This window comes from Triturus cristatus, chromosome 10 (genome assembly GCF_964204655.1).
Source record: "Triturus cristatus chromosome 10, aTriCri1.1, whole genome shotgun sequence".
Classification (NCBI taxonomy): Eukaryota; Metazoa; Chordata; class Amphibia; order Caudata; family Salamandridae; genus Triturus; species Triturus cristatus.
In genome coordinates, this window is record NC_140593.1 from 766013535 (window position 1) to 766032398 (window position 18864).

At 46.7% G+C, this 18864-nt stretch overlaps 1 protein-coding gene across 1 annotated transcript in view; it reads right to left on the reverse strand.

The window, feature by feature from the left end:
* ERCC4 (ERCC excision repair 4, endonuclease catalytic subunit) overlaps positions 1–18864 on the reverse strand; it is a 249999-nt gene that overhangs the window by 107736 nt on the left and 123399 nt on the right. The window contains exon 7 of the mRNA XM_085628297.1: positions 4571–4681. Coding sequence (XP_085484423.1) covers positions 4571–4681 — 111 coding nt within the window. The remainder of the gene's footprint in view (positions 1–4570; positions 4682–18864) is intronic.

Below are 18864 nucleotides of genomic sequence, written 5' to 3' on the forward strand. Positions count from 1 at the left end.
CACTGCTCATGACGTTACATCACTCATGACATGGTCAGTGGCATCACTGATGACATCATCCTTGTGATAGAGTGGCGGTCGCGCGAGTTATAGTTATCTGAACTAACTATAACGGGGGAATTTCATTGTTTTTTTACGAGTGAAATATCCACCTAACTATAACCTGTGTGAAACCTATGGTTTTTTAAGTGAATATATATATAGATATATATATATATATAGATATATATATATATAGATATAGATATATATATATATATCTATCTATCTCACTAACAATAGCCCTGCATCAATATTCAAGGCATTGAACCTACTTAGGATGTCACTAAACTTACCTTGAGGGACTACAACTCACAAGATGCCTCAATGAACATTGCACTAAGTCCCACCCACTGAAGGCTGAAGGCGATTTGCATAAAGGTTGAAAATGAATACGAGGTGAGCAGTCAATGCTTGATGTTTTGCCCAGGAAGAAGAGGCGTGGGATGCCTCGAAACGCGTCGGCACTTGAAAAGACTGTTATAGCAACAGAGGAGCAGGATGCAACGAGGTGATACAGGACCGCGAGGTCAGAAGCGCGGTCAAGTGCTCCATCGATGCTTCAGGGCGTTTGAGATGGATATATAGAGATATATAGATATATATCACATCACAAAATAAAATAATGCGAAGGAAAGAAATTGGATCAAAAAAATGCTGCAACTCACAGGTCAATATAGCCAATGCAATAGAGTCACAGGCTGAAGCACTCCACTTGCATCCAAGATAACATTCAGCATGGAGAAATGGGCTAGCTACTCTGGCGCCATTACTCCATTGACCTATGAGTAATGGCATTTTTCACTTGCTCATCCACCTGAAAATAAGTGTGCTTCAGTGCCAGAAGAGATGGGCCAGCCCTCCCATTTTCGATTTAGTCAGCTCATTTATTTTCTACTCCTGTCTTTGTTTCCATTATTTTAGAAGATTCCACAGCTTCCCAGGCAAAGCTGCTTGCTTGCCATCCATTTGATCTGCAATGCACCACATCCCACCAGGACAAAGCTTCCAGACCAGGTCACTGTGATGCAGTGGTTTTGTCCACGGTTTTACCACTCCAGGATGGGCAACACATTGGTTTTAAACTTTGCAGCCATGCTGAAATTTTAAAACAACAAAACCCCATGTGCAATTTCATTGCAAGACGGCCACCCGTTGCTATGTTTAATTGTATTTTTTATCGCAAGCACATGTCTGCCATGTTTAGATGGAAGCATGTTTCGTTTTTCTACTTATATTCTTTTAATTTCCCTTGCATACGTTGTTGAATTTGTGTACGAGTTTATTGGGGTTGTGTAAGTGGATGAATGTAAGAATGAGACAGTGGGTGGATGACTCGACGCCTGAGTATGTGACTTATTGAAGGCCTAAACCCATCATTGACTGAGGAGGCACTTTCATTTAAAATGCAAAAATGTGGTCGTAATGCACTCTGTTATTTAATATTCAAACAATATACATAATGTTTAACATTAAATAAAACTTTGCCAGCAACGCTGTAAGGGAGCTCTGCCCCAATCCTGAAATGAATGATGCAAAAATAGCTAGAACAAATATCCTAGAACCAGCATGCACAGCCGTGCTCCAAGGCTTCCAGTGTTCAAAAGTAGTCAATCTTAAATCCAAGGCCAAACTCAAATTAACAGTTGTTTTTTTAATCCAGGCGATTGTACAAATTAAGAATAAATTACAAATGTTGACACCACACTTGTAACTGTAGTTGAAAAAAGCTTGTATTTTTTTCTCTCAACACTGTGTGTCCACAAAGCCATGCATAGAACCCAATGCATTTCTGGCATAATACCCATAATTGGTGGTAACTTTTAGAATAATAAAGAATAACCAATTTTAAAAATAGAACAGGCATGTTTCCTTTTTAATGGAATTCTTGAAGAAAGTTGAACCTAGTGTGATATAATAGACGTGGATCACAGCTTTTTCTTCTTGGTGTATCCGCGTTATGTTGGTTATAGGATGCACCATGCGATTGAAAAAGGCCTGTTAATACGAGTTTGGTGCAAGCTGGTTCTAGGATATCTGTTCTAGCTATTTTTGCAACTTTCCTTTGAAAGCCAGACCTATTGACTCTCCCAATGCTTGTTCTTGAAGCAGGCAACATTTATAGCTTTCACATCGTTGCCCAGAGCTTGAGCAAAGTCACAGCATACGTGAATAAATCAGCCAACCCAGAGATTAAAGTAGCTTGACGGGGGTGGGATAAACACATGTTCGCCTGCAGTACTCTAGCAACAGGCTGCAAGAGAAAACCACTAATACACACAAATAATAGGGTACTGTAGGCAGTTCTGAAAATCTGGATTCCTTGAACTGATCGGTCAGGACCTTGATGGCTGAATCACATGCTGGCAACTCAAGGCTAGATGGACAGCTGTTTGACTGCTAAGGACTAATAGCAGACAGTTTACCCTAGAATGATTAGAATCAAGTTGCCCGTACCAGCCTGCTCTTCATAATTAGGTCCTGCCATGTGATCATACCAAAGCGTACACTTTGATCGGTACTACTCTTAGACCACGACGCAACACCACAGAGGCAACACATTTTTAAAAACATATATTTTTATCAATGTAAACAGGCATGTAACAAAACAATAATTATTAAAGAATAATATTAGTTAAACGGTTCCACTACAAACGGTCTTGTAAAAATATCAAGTACACCAATCAACAAAAATCAAATGTTAGTGAAGGCGGTCGCAGATGCCACTAAACATACAAGAAAGGGAGCAATAAGGAAAATCAAAGCTTTGGAGAGTAAACGCAACACCAACAAACAAAGCTGCTTGACAGATAAGTGCCACGAAAATGGAACCATGAATAAAACTGAGAACATCTGGAAATCAATTGAGACGTAGGGATATTAACTTTGCTCTGAACTACAATTAAATTGTTTGTCACATGAAATCTTTTCTGAAACAATTTTTCTTCATGATTCAGCACCTGGAAGAACATATTTCACAAAATGTGACAAGCTAAAAAGAAAATCACGGCTAATCAGACTCCAGATACCCTCTTGCACACAAAGCACAGTTGTCAAAGAGTTGTCAGCTAAACAGCACTCCTGCACCATTGAAACTTATATCACAAAACCATTTAAATGATGTCACCTTAACCATTCCACTCCTTCAAGACTTCGCGACCTATTTACCTGGCAAGTGGTGTGGTTTAGAAAACAATGTGCATTGGTCAGAAAACAAAAAAGAAAGCCTCGTCTCAACGAAAGGTCCTTCAGCACACCCATTCACGAATATAGAACCCTTAAAAGCTCTTAACAGTAACCATCTCCAGCCATTGCTAGACATTTAACAAATCTCTATTAAAACTACACAAACAAACACACCCGACAGACGGAAATCTGTGACCACATTGAAGGACAGTCTAGATTAAAAAAACAGAGACAAAGCCATAACCCTAAACAAGGACGGGTAATGTACCAACTACGTTGCTGTGATCCTCTGAAATCAACCTCCAATAACACTTTCCATCTTGGTCACTAGAATAACACCTCTCCCATAATGTCCTGGATTTACATTAAAGTTACTTCTCAACATTCAACATCTGCAGTCTTTAACCTCGAACCCAATCCTGTGGCAAACAACCCCACGAGCAGGGCACCTCACACTATGAACCTTCGTTTGAGGAAACAAAGTTCTCTTTAAATGAAAGCCAGGGAGGGTAACTTTAGTCCAGGTCTAGGTGGGTCAGATGCAGGTCACATGTCTCAGTTACTCACTATGTAAATGATTTCCATCTAGGTTCCTTATGTTCACATTTATTTAACTTGGAAACGTGAAACTCTAACCTTAGCCTAGCCCTACATTGATACCTCTGGTGTTAGCTGTAATAGTGAACACACTCACATTGTGTGTCAATGCCTGGACTGCAGTGTTAACAGTGTCCCACTTAATATACTGTGTTGGTTAAACTACTTTGGAATTGAGGATATTAGTGCTAAGTCAATGCCCACAGTGCATCTCACATCCGCCCAGTCAGCTCCACTAGTAGGAAAAGTAGAAAACACATTTTTCACGTCTCTGAAAAGGATACGAGCTTGTAGGACACAGCCAAATCATTTAGACAGATAACATTTTGATTCTTCAGCAGGTCTCGTCTTCACAAAGAAAGACTTGTCAAAGGTTTGGAACCGCCATGAATGGCAACTGTGTTCCCGCCCAGAGACGCCTACAGAACAAGGTGTGCTTTATGAAAGCAATCAAACGAAGAGAACGCAGATGCTCCAGGGGGCAGAATACCTGAGGAGAACACTGAAAAATACACTAATTTGTGTACGCTGGCCTCTCTGTAAAAGGTTCTCTGTTCTTTCAGAATTGATTAGCGTGTTGTAATAACCAAACGGCTCTTCGGGCAAGACCCACCTTGCAATCCTGAAAAGACAGTGGCGCAGTTTATACTGACACAAATATGCAAGTCTTCAGAGTGTGACGAGAAAAGGTGGCAATCAAACATCTACCTGGGGACAATAAAGCTTCTACCGGTGACCACATCCTCACCTGGACCACCAAGAGCTTCGCTGTTTTTGTTCTCAATTTCAATTTCTTTCAGCACTTCGGTCAGGGCTTCCCATTTTGGGTTGCTTTCCAGTACCAATTCCTTTTTCCCATCTAGAGAAAAGATACCGGTTCATATGCATTATTAATACCGAGTATGGATTTTCATGAATACTTGGAACACATTTGGCTTCAAAACGCAATTTGAAAAACAGTGACTGCATTAATAGTTACGTTTTATAAAATGATTTTGTACTAAAAACGTTTCTGCCATGTTTACTAAAAGACGCAGAAACAAATAATCGAACAAAAGACAGAAAAAACATTTTAAACCTCGAATATTCTTCATCTTGTTTATATTTATTTTCTGGTCATGAAACGGTAATGTTCTCTCTCAGCTACTGTTTAAAACAAAGACACTGGTGCCTGTGAGGAGTATGTGAGAAAAAGAAGATGTCACATAGGCGTAACAGTGGTTCACTTTTGAAGGCAAATTAGTATTTAGAGGTAGCAAAAATATGATCTGGTGTTTAACCATACTTTAACAGCTGAAACTATTCTTCACAGGCTTGCCAGAACTGGGCCTAAACTCAAAAGATGTTTCCTTGTTCCAGTAAAATGCATTTATGCAGCAGACCATGAGACAATAACACATTTTAAAAGGTAGTGATCATAACAATAATATTAACAATACGAAAATTATTCTTAAAACGTGCGTGGTGACTAGTGTTCTGGTGACCGCACCGAAGTGTTATTAAGTGCTGTACATAACAATTTGTGTGCACAAGTGATGTACATAGGCCAAAAAAGTCATCTTTTGAAGAACGACAGTTCAAAAGTTTTGTGCTCACATTAATACCCACACACAGTAAGAGTGTACAATAATATAATGGCCACGCCCACACAAGGTCGCGCTGCCTTGCCAGCAGGAATAACATCAACCAACACATTTTTTTGTATATAATTTCAGTGAGCTATTGACCCGACCCCTTGTCTGATGGAAACTGGGCCTGTGCCAGATGGAAAGCAGTGGGTAATCTGCAGCAGAGGTTTTATTAAATCGAATCTTTGGATTGGTGGCGAGGAGGCATCAGAGAGGCTGCACTGCTCTGGGGAGATGCCCTGACATTTTTTGTAACTTATACACTCCGCCGGGAAGTGGAAAGTATGGATCTACATAGCAGGCTTCAGCTATCGTGCAAGAACTACAAAATGGCCCATAAAACTAGAGAGCGAGAACATACTAGTTTTAGATTGGACCTTGTGCCAGTTTGAACCATTCGGCTAGCCCTCTAGTGCATGATCCCTCGTCAATTCAACTTACTATGTGATGGTCTCAAAGGCATTGCAGATACTTTTATTTTTTTATTTTATAGAGTTTTATATAGCACGAACTTGACCCGAATATATCAGAGCGCTTTACATAGCACCAGTTACGTTACATGAGGACACACTTTGATTCATCTTTTGCTGTAAAAGTGAGTAGCAAATACCCACAATCTCTGTGGCAGATGTTGTGTTAACACTGGTCATGAGTTCCGAGTCTTCTCAGAGATACGCCGTACCAGTAAGGAAAAAACGCATCTCTACATACAGCTACACAAACAGGCGTATGCATGATTCTCTAGGGGTTAACCTTGACCATAACTAAAATGGACCACAAACCTCAAACAGCTGCAGACAATTGAAAAATGGTGGCTTTGGAGCACTTACTCATGAGTGGCAATGCCAAGGAGCCTCTCACCCTTCAGAAAGGGGCAGTGGTGGGAGAATATACTTGCTGAAAAGAAGACAACCAAACGCAGGAGGTACTACTTCAAATACATGAAAAATATCCAGGGACGTTCTAGGTTTCCAGATGTTGTCTACTCTCTAAAGAAGTTGTTCACGGAGACGACGACTGCTTGTGTTAGCTGATGTTCCCGATAGGCAGTCCAGGTTGACAGGGACTGAACCAAGTGCATGTCTATCCAAATTTTCCTCAGCTGAAAAAACCCACCACAGATAGGCAAGGTTCTGCCAAAAGTAACAGAAAAGGGAACAAGTGAAGAGTACATCATAGAACCACTCCCACAGATATAAAGGCATGCGAGAGTCCAGATCCAATGTCTATTGAACAGCAAGTGGCAGTACTTGACCCGACAGACTGCAGGTCACCAATACCATCATCAAACTGAATCTACTGACAGATGCATTTAAAGAACCAAACTGTGTGACTTCTGTAGATACAAAATGCCTGCCTTGGAATTTAGGAACTCAAGCATCTGGATAGCAAGCATTTAGACATAATAGATCCCGGCTTACTTCACATCTTTGAATCGATTCCTGGTTTATGACTGCTTAAAATAATATTAAGCAAGTGGAAGTTCAGTAGAATATCGACTGGGATTGTGGCTGGTTTGCTACAGCATGCTTAATTTACAGCTTGTGATAAACAGAGGGCAGTTTTGGACATTAACTGCCTATGAATTATGGCTGTATAAGTCATTCACTATTTCCCAGTGGTTAGTGGTCATCCTCCTGGAACAGAGTCAGGAAATGCCACCCAGAGCAAAGAATGTCTCACCTTTTCCACCCACGAGAAGCTTTGTGCTATCTCATAGCATAAAGAATATCGAAAAGCTAATTGCAGAAGACTAGATGGTACAAGAATGGTAAATAAAATTGAATATGCTACTTACCAGTATGCATCTGTTCTTGGCATGTAGGGCTGCTGACATTCATATCTGTGCATAGATCGCCGCCTAGTGTTGGGTCCGGATGTTTGCACGTTGTTGTCCTGGAAGAGTCTTCGAAGTATCCTGAGATAGGTGACTCCTCCCCTGGACCACAGTGCGCATGGGCATCCTCTCCATCCTCAGATTGTTTTTCGCCATTGTGGCAGTGATGGAGTAGATACAGAAAGTGATGACCATGCTATACAGTAATTCTGAGAGCTGCAGCTGCTACAGGCGCCGGGGAGGAAGATGGGCGATATGAATGTCAGCAGCCCTACATGCCAAGAACAGATGCATACTGGTAAGTAGCATATTCAGTTCGAGGCATGTGGGCTGCTGAATTCATATCTGTGCATAGAATACATAGCAGTACCTCCTATTAGCGGCGGCCACCAGTGCCAGCTGCAGCGGTCTGAAAAAGAGTTTTGAGAACAGCCTGTCCTACAGCTGCCTGCTGTTTTGAGTGTACATCTACACAATAGTGTTTGGTAAATGTATGTATAGTGGACCATGTGGCTGCTCTACATATATCCTGTAAAGGAATGTTTCCCAGGAAAGCCATTGATGCCCCTAACTCACGTGTTGAGTGGGCTCGTGGGGGAATCGTTAATGTGCGTTTAGCCTTTTGATAGCAAATTTGAATACATTTAACGATCCATCTGGCTATACCTGCTTTGGAGATGGCGTTGCCTTTGTGTTGTGGAGAAAAGGCAACGAAAAGTTGTTTCGTCTTCCTAAAGTCTTTAGTCCTGTCTATATAGTACATGAGGGCCCTTTTTACATCTAGTGTATGGAGCATTCTCTCAGCAACATTTTGTGGATTCTGAAAGAAAACAGGCAGTTCAATAGTTTGATTCATGTGGAACTGCGATATTACTTTAGGCATGAATTTGGGGTTGGTACGTAGTACGACCCTGTTTGCGTGAACCTGTATGAATGGCTCTTGAATGGTTAGTGCCTGGAGTTCACTAACTCTTCTTAACGAGGTGATTGCTACTAGGAAAGCTACTTTCCAGGTGAGGAATTGAATCTCACATGAGTGGAGAGGTTCGAAGGGTGGACCCATCAGTCTGGTGAGGACCAAGTTGAGGTTCCACACCGGTGCTGGTGGGTGTCTTGGGGGAATCACTCGTTTAAGTCCTTCCAAGAAGGCTTTGATGGCAGGCACTCTGAATAAAGAGAGGTGCTGCCTGTTTTGGAGATAGGCTGCTATTGCGGTTAAATGGATACGGATTGAGGTGTATGCCAGATTGCATCGGTATAGGTGTAAGAGGTAACAGATTATGTTTTGAATGGATGCGTCTAGCGGGTTAATGTCATTATTGGTGCAGTAAATGACAAACCTCTTCCATTTAGCAGCATAGCAAGCTCTGGTAGTGGGTCTCCTGGCCTCCTTAATGATCTCCATACAGTCAGGTGGCAGGTTTAGGTAGCCAAACTCTAAGACTTCAGGAGCCAGATTGCCAGGTTCAGCTGTTGCGGATCTGGGTGCTGAATTTCGCCATGGTTCTGCGTTAAGAGTGCAGGTTTGATCCGCAGCCTTTGATGCGGCACCACGGAAAGTTCTAGAAAGGTGGTGTACCATGGCTGGCGCGCCCATGTGGGAGCAACTAGGATGAGTGTCAGTGAGTGCTGTCGCAGTTTACGTGCCACCAGCGGTATTAATGGCGCTGGGGGAAAAGCGTACGCAAATCTGCCGGACCAGTTCATCCATATCGCATTGCCCTGCGACTGTGGATGTGGGAACCTGGCGGCAAAGCTTTGGCATTTTGCGTTTTCGTTTGTGGCGAATAGGTCTATCTCTGGATGACCCCACTGTTGGAAGTACGGTTGGAGTACTGACGGGTGTAGCTCCCACTCGTGCATCTGGTGGCTGTGTCTGCTGAGCAGATCCGCCATCTGGTTGTCCTTGCCGGGGAGGTGTTCCGCCATGAGGAATATGTTCCTCTGAATGGCCCACTTCCACATGCTCTGAGCCAGATGAGACAACTGTGGAGAGTGTGTTCCTCCCTGCTTCTGTATGTAGTACATGGCAGTCATGTTGTCCGTCCGGATCAACACGACTTTGTTGCACAAGTGTACCTTGAATGCTTTCATTGCCAGGAAGATTGCCATCAGTTCTAGAAGGTTGATGTGCATCTTCTTTTGTTGTATTGTCCATAGTCCCTGCACTGTGTAATTGAGTACATGAGCTCCCCATCCCTGGAGAGACGCGTCCGCCGTCAGTATTATTTGTGGAACAGGCTCTTGGAACGGTCGGCCCTTGCAAAGGTTTTGTGGATTCCACCAATGCAGAGAGTTGTATGCCCGACCGCTCACCAACACTAGGACTTTTAATTGCCCGTGAGCCTGATTCCATTGACGTGCCAAGCACTCCTGAAGCGGGCGCATATGTAGTCTCGCGTGCGGGACTATGAAAATGCAGGAGGCCATCATGCCTATCAGCTGCATGAACACTCGCACAGGAAGGGAGTGTTGAGGTTTGAACTTTGAGATCAGCATTTGCATACTGTTGATCCTCACTAAATTTGGCTGAGCTGTGGCTGCCAGAGTGTCTATGGTCGCACCTAGGTACTGTTGTACGTGTGCGGGTTGGAGATGTGATTTTGGGTAGGTTAGTGAGAATCCCAGACTGTGAAGAAGGTGAATGGTGAGGGACATGTGGCTGGCACATTGTTGGGCTGACTTTGCCTGAACAAGCCAGTCGTCCAGGTAAGGGTAGACGTGAATGTGTTGTCTCCGTAGATGTGCAGCCACTGTAGCTAGGCACTTAGTGAAAACTCTGGGTGCTGTTGTCCCACCGAAGGGGAGGACTTTGAATTGGTAGTGCTGCCCCTGAATAGTGAACCTGAGATATTTTCTGTGTGATGGGTGTATGGGTATGTGGAAGTACGCATCTTTGAGGTCTAGTGTGGCTAGGAAGTCTCCCTGTCTGAGCAGCGGGAGAACCTGCTGTAGGGTGAGCATATGGAAATGCTCTGAGAGAATGTAGTGGTTGAGGGGTCTCAGGTCTAGTATAGGTCTGAGTGACCCGTCCTTCTTTGGTATTAAGAAGTACAGAGAGTACACCCCTGTCCCTTGCTGGTGGACGGGCACGACCTCTATTGCACCTTTTTGCAGCATACTTAGCACTTCCTGCTGCAATAATGCTAAGTGCTCTGAGGACATATGACGGTGCTTTGGCGGTATTGTGGGTGGAGTGGAGGTTAATTCGAGACAGTAACCGTGTTGGATAACATCCCTGACCCACCTGTCCGTGGTGATGGTATTCCACGTGGACAGGAACCGCTGGAGTCTTCCCCCGACAGGTGTTATGTGGTCGGGGGGAAGGGAGAGGGCGTCACTGTTTGTTCTTGGGTGAGGACCTGGTGTTGCCGTAACCGCGTCCTCTGCCCTTGGTGCTGGAGCCACGATATCCACCTCTGGTGTTTTTATCGTAGGTACTCTGTGTGCCCCCTTTATTGTATGTTTGCTGTGACCCCTGTCCTCTGGCCGCTCCCCTATTTCCGGGGCGACGAAAGGAGCCACTACGAAATGTCTGCGTTTGCAGAGCCCCCATTGACTTTGCAGTGTCTGTGTCCTTTTTGATCTTTTCTAGGGTGGTGTCAACTTCTGGTCCGAATAAGTAGTCGGGGTTGACAGGCTGATTGAGGATGTTATTTTGAACCTCAGGTTTGAATCCGGAGATTCTTAACCAAGCGTGTCGTCGTAGCATGACGCTGGTGTTTATTGCCCTCGCAGCTGTGTCGGCGGCATCCAGTGCACACTTAATGGATGCGTTTGTGAGAAGTTGTCCCTCTCTGATGAGGAGCTCCGCTGCCTCTTTGTACTCGTCTGGTAGATGTTGGAGTAGGGACTCCAACGTGTCATAGTGTGAGCGATCGTAGCGAGCCAGGAGCGCCTGTGTATTGGCAATGCACCAGATGTTTGCTGCCTGGGCTGCAATCCTTTTGCCGGAGGTCTCCAGCACCTTGGACTCCTTGTCCGGGGGAGGAGCATCACCAGTTGTTTGCGAGTGCGCTCGTTTGCGAGCGTTAGCCACCACGATGGAGTCCAGAGGTAACTGGCCTCTAATGTACATAGGGTCCCCGGGCGCAGGCTTGTATTTTTTCTCGATCCTGGGGTTTATCACCCGTGCCCTGGTTGTTTCCTTGAAAATGTCCTTTGCTGGCTTGAAGACACCTTTTAACATGGGCAGAGTCTTTACAGTCCTCTCTGAGGAGGCGAAAGTGTCCACTAAGAAATCGTCTTTAATTGTGTCCGAGTGGAGTTGCACTCCATGATTGGCTGCGGCACGTTCAATGAGGGCATTGAAGGCAGCAGTGTCCTCTGTGGGAGATGTTTTGGCGCCATAAAGCTGCGTGTCCTGGGTATCTGTAGCGGCACCCGGTTCTGCAGGGTCATCCCAAGCTTGATCTGGGTCCTGCTGCTCCTCAGGATCTATATCCCTGGGGTAGGTGGTGTCATCACCCATGTAATCCTCCATTGCGTCCGTGTCGGAGGGCGTCGGAGAAAAGGACTGGGGATCTGGATAGGAGGTGTGGAGGCGTTCATATAGAACTGGTTCCGATTCTGCTGGCAGTTTTTGCTTTAGAGGGATTCTGTAAGAGTCCAAAGCCTGGTCGGAAGTGACCTTCCGCTTTCGGAGCATGAGCCTGCCGGTGTCGGCGTCGATGAATTGGGACGGTGAAGGCCCAGTAGGAGAGTGTCCAGTAGATGGGGACCTTGTCTGGGTGACACGTGTTCGGATCTCGAATAGTTTTGGCGCTGTGGACGGCGGCAAACCAAAAGTGATGTTGGTTGGTGCCGAAGGTGCCTTTGGAGCCTTTTTCGGCTCGGAGCCCGACGTGGACTGGAGGGCTGCCTGTTCTCTGATATGTTGCAAGGACGCTACAACTTGTCGCACCGAGAACGCCGAAGGTTCTTTGGTGCCGAGTGGTTCTGTAGAGGTAGGTGTGGACTTCTTCGGAGCCACAGGGTCATCGAGTCGAGGAGAGGTAGTAGCGGTCGACGGCGTCGATGACTGGACCATAGTCGCTGCCTTCGAAGTGGATTCCGATGGAGCGGCCATTTTAACCTTGGTGGTCGGGGCCGATTGCTTCGGTGCCGGGGGCCGAGGCGCTTTGGTGGTACGGATGGCCTTCCTTTTTGGATCGGTGCCGACATCCGCTGCAGCGAGTTCGGCGCCGAAATCCCTTTTGGTGCGTTCGGAGCGGATGGTTTTGGCTGGCGTCGAAGGAGTGGAGGTCTTCGAGCAGACCAGTGCCAGTTTCACTTTCGGTTTCTGTTGAACCGGTGCGACGATTGGTTTCGGTTTCGTTGAAGGGAAACCAGTCTTTTTCGGTAATAATGGCTCTCGCTGGATGTTCGAGGCCGGGCCGGAGGGCGGGGCCGAAGAACTGCGGGATTGATCTCGGGTAAGGCCCGAAGGCGATCCCTCGACCGGAGCCGTAGACTGACGCACTTTAATAGCCTCCATTTGGACGGGTAGGCCCTGCTCTTCACCAGGGCTTTCTTCTTCGGCCCCGAAGGCCTCATCGTAGTCCCCTACCTCATCGTCGGCTTCTTCCCTGTGAAAAAGCTCTTCATCTGCGTCTTCCGATCGGGAATCGTGTTCGGAAGCGGGGCTGGAGTTTATGTTTTCCACGCTTTCAACATCTTCGTCCTCGGTGCTGAAGATGTTGGTCGGGGCCGGTGCCGATTGCTGCGCTTCTAATCTCGCTGCTCGTCGATTCCGGAGAGTCTTCTTGGATCTGAATCGGGCACAGGCCATACATTTCGATTCGTCGTGATCCGGAGAGAGGCATTTGTTGCACACCGGGTGGACGTCGATATGTGGATATTTTGCGTGGCAAACAGGACACCGCTTGAATGGGGTCCTCGATTCCATCGTCGATGTAAGGTCGATGGGCGTATTAAACGGATCCGAAAAAGGTTGATAAGGTTGCTAAACTAGCAAGTAAGCGGTCGATACCGATCGGGAACAGTACCGACGAAAACTAAAGGCCTTTTTGCCTGAAACTAAATTTTCCTAACTTGAGTCATGATAAGCACATCCGAACCCAATGGCGGAAAAAAACAATCTGAGGATGGAGAGGATGCCTATGCGCACTGTGGTCCAGGGGAGGAGTCACCTATCTCAGGATACTTCGAAGACTCTTCCAGGACAACAACGTGCAAACATCCGGACCCAACACTAGGCGGCGATCTATGGACAGATATGAATTCAGCAGCCCACATGCCTCGAACATATAAGAAGGTTATAGATGTGGACTGTGTGTCCCAGCCACCAGAGAATTCCTGGGCCTAGTTACATGCAGCCCTAACTGGGCCAACAAGGGGCTCTGCCACTGCGGCGGAATATTTAGCATGCAATGCAGAAAGCAGTCTCAACAGAGGTAAGTTGGAGCTAGTCCCTCGATGCAGGGTAAAAGCTGGAGCTTAATTTCAAATTCCATGTGTGTTCTTAGGTCGAATGTTGCCCGCTTGGGGTTTAAAAATGAAGATCCTGACTGGCAGCACTTCATCAAGAAGCACGATGTTTGTTGCTTTGAGGAAGCACAGGAAACCAGAGAGGTCCCTATGGATGGGTTTGCAACTTTCGACTTCCTTGCACTCCAATTAAAGTATTTGTTGGCCACTGAGTGGACTAGCCCACTTGGTCTTCATGCAAGATTGTTAAGCGTACAGCAACTTGCAGCGGCATATAGGTCTTTGAACATTCTACGTATTAGAGTAAATAGAAAAGGGCCTTCAGAGGATGCATCATTTTATTGGCAAGAAACAGCACTCAAAACCCCACCTGGCACTTTATATTAGCATATGGTGACTTAATATGTCCCCTTTTAGAGATTTGATAGACGGTGAACTGGTAGAACAGGATCTCCCATCCGGATCTGACGTGGGGTAGAAATAATATCCTGGGAATGAGCTATTTGTAAATGTTGCCTATTTGTGGTCTATCCTTTCCACTATAGCCCCTGCAAAAAAGACCCTCTAAAGAAGTAAATGGACAAGCCTAATCGATGATATTTTAGTCAGTGTTTAAGTTTAGGATACAGTTGTAGACCTGGAAATGGAGCTATGGCTGAAAGTGACTACAATGATTTCATATCTACAGTTTACTGTAGATTGATCAAATTTATATATGTAATGAACAATTATATATTGGATGGAGAAATGTTTCCCTACCAATAATAGGAGGGAAGTTAAATGGAAAGCAGAACATTTTTGTAAGCTGTGCTCCATGTATATTGAGAATAATATTAAAGGTTCTAGAAGAAATTCAGGAACTTGAGAATGACAATGAGAGGAAAACTAGTCTCTATGAACCCATCACTATGAAAGTCTACAGAAAACTGTGATAGCAAATGCTTATGAGTGGTTTGACAAAGAATGTGGATGAAAGAACGTGAACTGTTTAGAACCCTAGAAGACTGAAATAGTAAACATGATGGTTAGCAAGTTTTGCTCAAACTACGAAAGGATTAAAAAAGCCTGCAAACGAGTAAAAAAAATAATACAGGTCGGTATTATAGAATGTGGAAGATTTAGGACCGTCTACACCTGAGCCAAAGTTTGTTGCTTGGGGAAATTGAGAACTGAAATGGTGCTCCTTATGACTCGACCGTAAATTATCCAGGAAAGTAATCAATCTGAAAATGAGAGAGGTACTCGTTTGCACAGTAACAATAACTTTGGAATTTCTTGTGATGTATGTTTTCCTTGTTTCTTTGGTAACTCACTAAAATGTTATTACAAAAAAAGCTATTACACAGCTTGAAACTTTCAAACCTGATCAACCACTCACAAGATGCAGTCCATTGAGTTTGGTGCACAGGAGGCTCTACCTTGTACTCGAATAGTTGCACAACACTAATAATACCCCTTGTTTGAACAATGACTTGAAAGACCAGTTGAATCTGTAACGTACAAGTTACTTACCTTCGGTAAAGATGTATCTGTAAGAAAATTAGTTGGTGATAGATTTCTTACCTTAGAATTACCCCCAGGTGTCAGACTAGATCCGGAAAGCTTACGTCAGCAGAACCCCTGCGCGTCTGAAGGTGGCGTCGTGCGGCTCTGCGTCCGTCGTTGGCGTCATGGTCACCAAGATGACGTCGCGGCAGCTACTTAGACGCCGCCCTCGCACGCTGACGTCAGTTCTGTACACGTCTTTCCGCGGCAGGAACGCAGAGCCATGCAAGATACTGACCACTGGTGCATTGAAACTAGGGCCCATAAAGGGATGACCTTAACCCTAGAAATCAGTTCGCAGAATGGGGAGGATGGGTAGGGCAGTAAGGAATCTATCACTAACTAATGTTTCTTACAGATACATTGTTACCGAAGGTAAGTAACTTGTGCATCTGAAAGAAACATGTTAGTGATAGATTCCTTACCTGAGAATAGATACCCCAGAAATACCAAAATCACACCAGGAAGTCCCGGAGAACAGAACGGCCAAAGAAGCCGTCTCTCCGGAATTGGCTGTCCAGGCAATAGTGCTTAGTAAAAGTGTGCAGCAAGGCCCACATAGCTGCCTGACAGATGTCTTGTAAGGGGACACCACGTCCCAACGCAGTAGTGGCTGCCGTCGCCCTGGTGGAATGGGCGCGTAGCCCCATCGGGGGCTCCTTTTTAGTCAGAGAATAACAGGCTTTGATACACAAGACGACCCATCGGGAGATAGTCCGCTTGTGTACGGCCCGACCTTTTTTGACGCCTACGTAGCCAACAAAGAGCTGGCCATCCACCCGGAACTGTTGTGTGCGATTTAGGTAAAATGAGAGCGCACCTTTTGGGTCCAGACGGTGGAGCCTCTTACTCCCTGGAAGGATGCGGAGGCGGAAAGAAGGCGGGCAAAGTGATGGTCTGCCCGATGTGAAAAGCAGTGACAACCTTTGGTAAAAAGGATGGACATGTTCTGAGCACAACCTTGTCCGGATGGACAGACAGAAAAGGAGGTTTGTAAGAAAGAGCCTGGAGCTCACTCATTCTCCTAGCGGAGGTGATGGCAACCAGGAAAGCAGTCTTCAAAGTTAACAGACGGAGAGGACAGTTGTGGAGAGGCTCAAAGGGAGCGCACCTTAAATATGTGAGAACCAGGTTCAAGTCCCACTGTGGCATTACAAAGGGAATAGGAGGGAAAAGGTGAGTAATGCCTTGGAGGAATCTATTTACAACAGGGGACTTGAAAAGAGAGGGCTGACCAGGAGACCTAAGAAAGGCTGAAATAGCTGAAAGGTAGTCCTTGATAGTGCCTAGAGCAGAGCCCAGTTGGGCCAAAGAGAGAAGGAACAAGAGTACTTCAGAAAGAGGGGCAGAAAGGGGATCAATAGCCTTTGCTGTGCACCATGCCATAAACTTGTTCCACCTGCAGGCATATACCAACTTAGTGGAGGAATGCCTGACTGCCAGAATGACATCACAGACTTCAGGAGGCAAATCGAAAGGAATCAACTGCCACCACTCAATCTCCACGCAAGGAGGTGGTGACTGGACAGGTTTGGGTGGAGGACCGTCCCCTGCTGCTGCAACAGAAGATCCTCCCGAAGAGGCAGTCGGATCGGGGGATCGATGGTCATACTGAGTAGCTCGGGATACCAAACTCTTCGAGCCCAGTCCAGAGCCACAAGAATAACTTGGGCCTGGTCGCGCCTGATCTTCTTTAGCACTCTGGGTAGAAGTGGTATAGGCCGAAAAGCGTACAACAGACCGCAACTCCATGGAAATTCACAGAGAACTGGAATATGGAAATATGCATCCTGCAGGTCCAATGCTACCATCCAGTCTCCAGGGTTCAGGGCAGACAAGACCTGAGCCAGAGTTAAATCTTGAACTTCTGCTTCCGGAGGAAGCGATTGACGTCCCTGAGGTCCAAGATAGGACGCAGGCCCTTGTCCTTCCTGGGTACCAGAAAGTAGTGGGAGTAGCAACCACATCCTACTTCTGGCGCAGAAACGCGCTCAATGGCCCCCTTGGCCAAGAGGGCTGCAACTTCCTGTTGTAGAAGTGCCAAGTGATCCCCCGACATGCGGTGGTACTGGGGGTGCATGGCTGGAGGGGGTAGTCTCGAAGGGGAGGGAATAGCCCCTTCGGACTATTTGTAAAACCCACCAGTACAAAGTGATGGTGCGCAAGTGGGGAAGGTGATGGCGAATCCTGCCGACCACGGACGTTCGATGACCCTAAAAAACCAGACTAGGAAGGTTTGGAAGTGGTGGCTGGGGTGGAGGTGGACCGATCCGCACGCTGGCCCCCTGACCCGGCTCAGTGGGTCCGACGTCCTCGTTGAGACGGTTGCTACGCAGACCTGAGGCTCTGAAACGACAATGTTGGGGCGCCCCTTACGTGGCCACGAAAGGAGCGATAAGCAGAAGGCGGAGGAGGGCGCATGGCGGAAAGGCCCAGGGACTTGGTCGTAGCCCACGAGTCATTAAAGCGCTCCAACGCATTATCTGCTTTGTTGCTGAATAGGCGAATGCCATCAAAGGGCATGTCCATCAAAGTGTTCTGGACATCCCCAGAAAAAACAGTCGTCCTCAGCCAGTCATGGCGACAAAGCACCACCGTCGTGGAAAACGCCCTGCCCAGCAAGTCGGCTGTGTCGAGGCCACAATGAAAAGTGAACTTGACTGCATCCCTCCTACCTTCAGCAATAGCTTGAGAGAGCACTGTTCAGGCCTCCTCCGGACATTGAGGCAGCACTTACGGGACCGAATCCCACACAGAGTGGGAATAACGGCCCAAGAGGCATGCGGTGTTCACCGGCCGCAGCCCTGAACTGGCGGAAGAAAAAATCTTCTTACCAAATTGCTCTAGTTTTTGGGATTCCCTGTCCGGTGATACGGTAGGGAATGCGCTCGGGACGCAGAGGCTTGGACAACCAAGCTCTCAGGGTTGGGGTGTTGGGAAAGGAAAATGGGGTCGCTCGGGCCGGGCGATCGATAGCGTCGGGGCCCGTTCCTATCCACAGGAGCCCCTGTGTTGGGCCTGGACCAGGTACCCAAAAGAACGTCCGAAAGTGCATCGTTAAAGGCAGCAGTGACTCCGCAGAGGTAGCCGCCGGCTGAAGCACTTCTGTCAGGTTAGTCCTGACTTCCACTGTAGGGAGCTCGACGTTGAGGGCCTCGGCCGCCCTACGCAACACCACTGCGTAACTTGCACCCTCCTCCGTAGCCACGGTAGGAGGAGACAGCATGCCAAGGTGAGGAGAGGTATCAAGACCACTGCAAACCCCCAACTCCTCTGCCCAGTCCGGGTCAAACTCACATTGTGCTGTGAGAGGGTCCTCTTCCTCCAAAGGCTGATAAACAGGCCGAAAATAAGGAGGCTGGACACAGGGATAGAAATCCCCCATCCCCGTTGGAATCGGCGTCGATAAAACGCCGTTCCGGCGCTGTATCCATATCGGGGCTGAAACCCGGGGTGGTGCCGGTGGGGTCAATGTCGGTGAAGGTGTCACAAGGTCAACCGGCGTCGACTGGGATCCAGGCTTGGATCCATGGGGGCCCTGCGGCGGACCCGGTGTGGTGCCGGTGCCGGTGGGGTCAATGTCGGTGAAGGTGTCACAAGGTC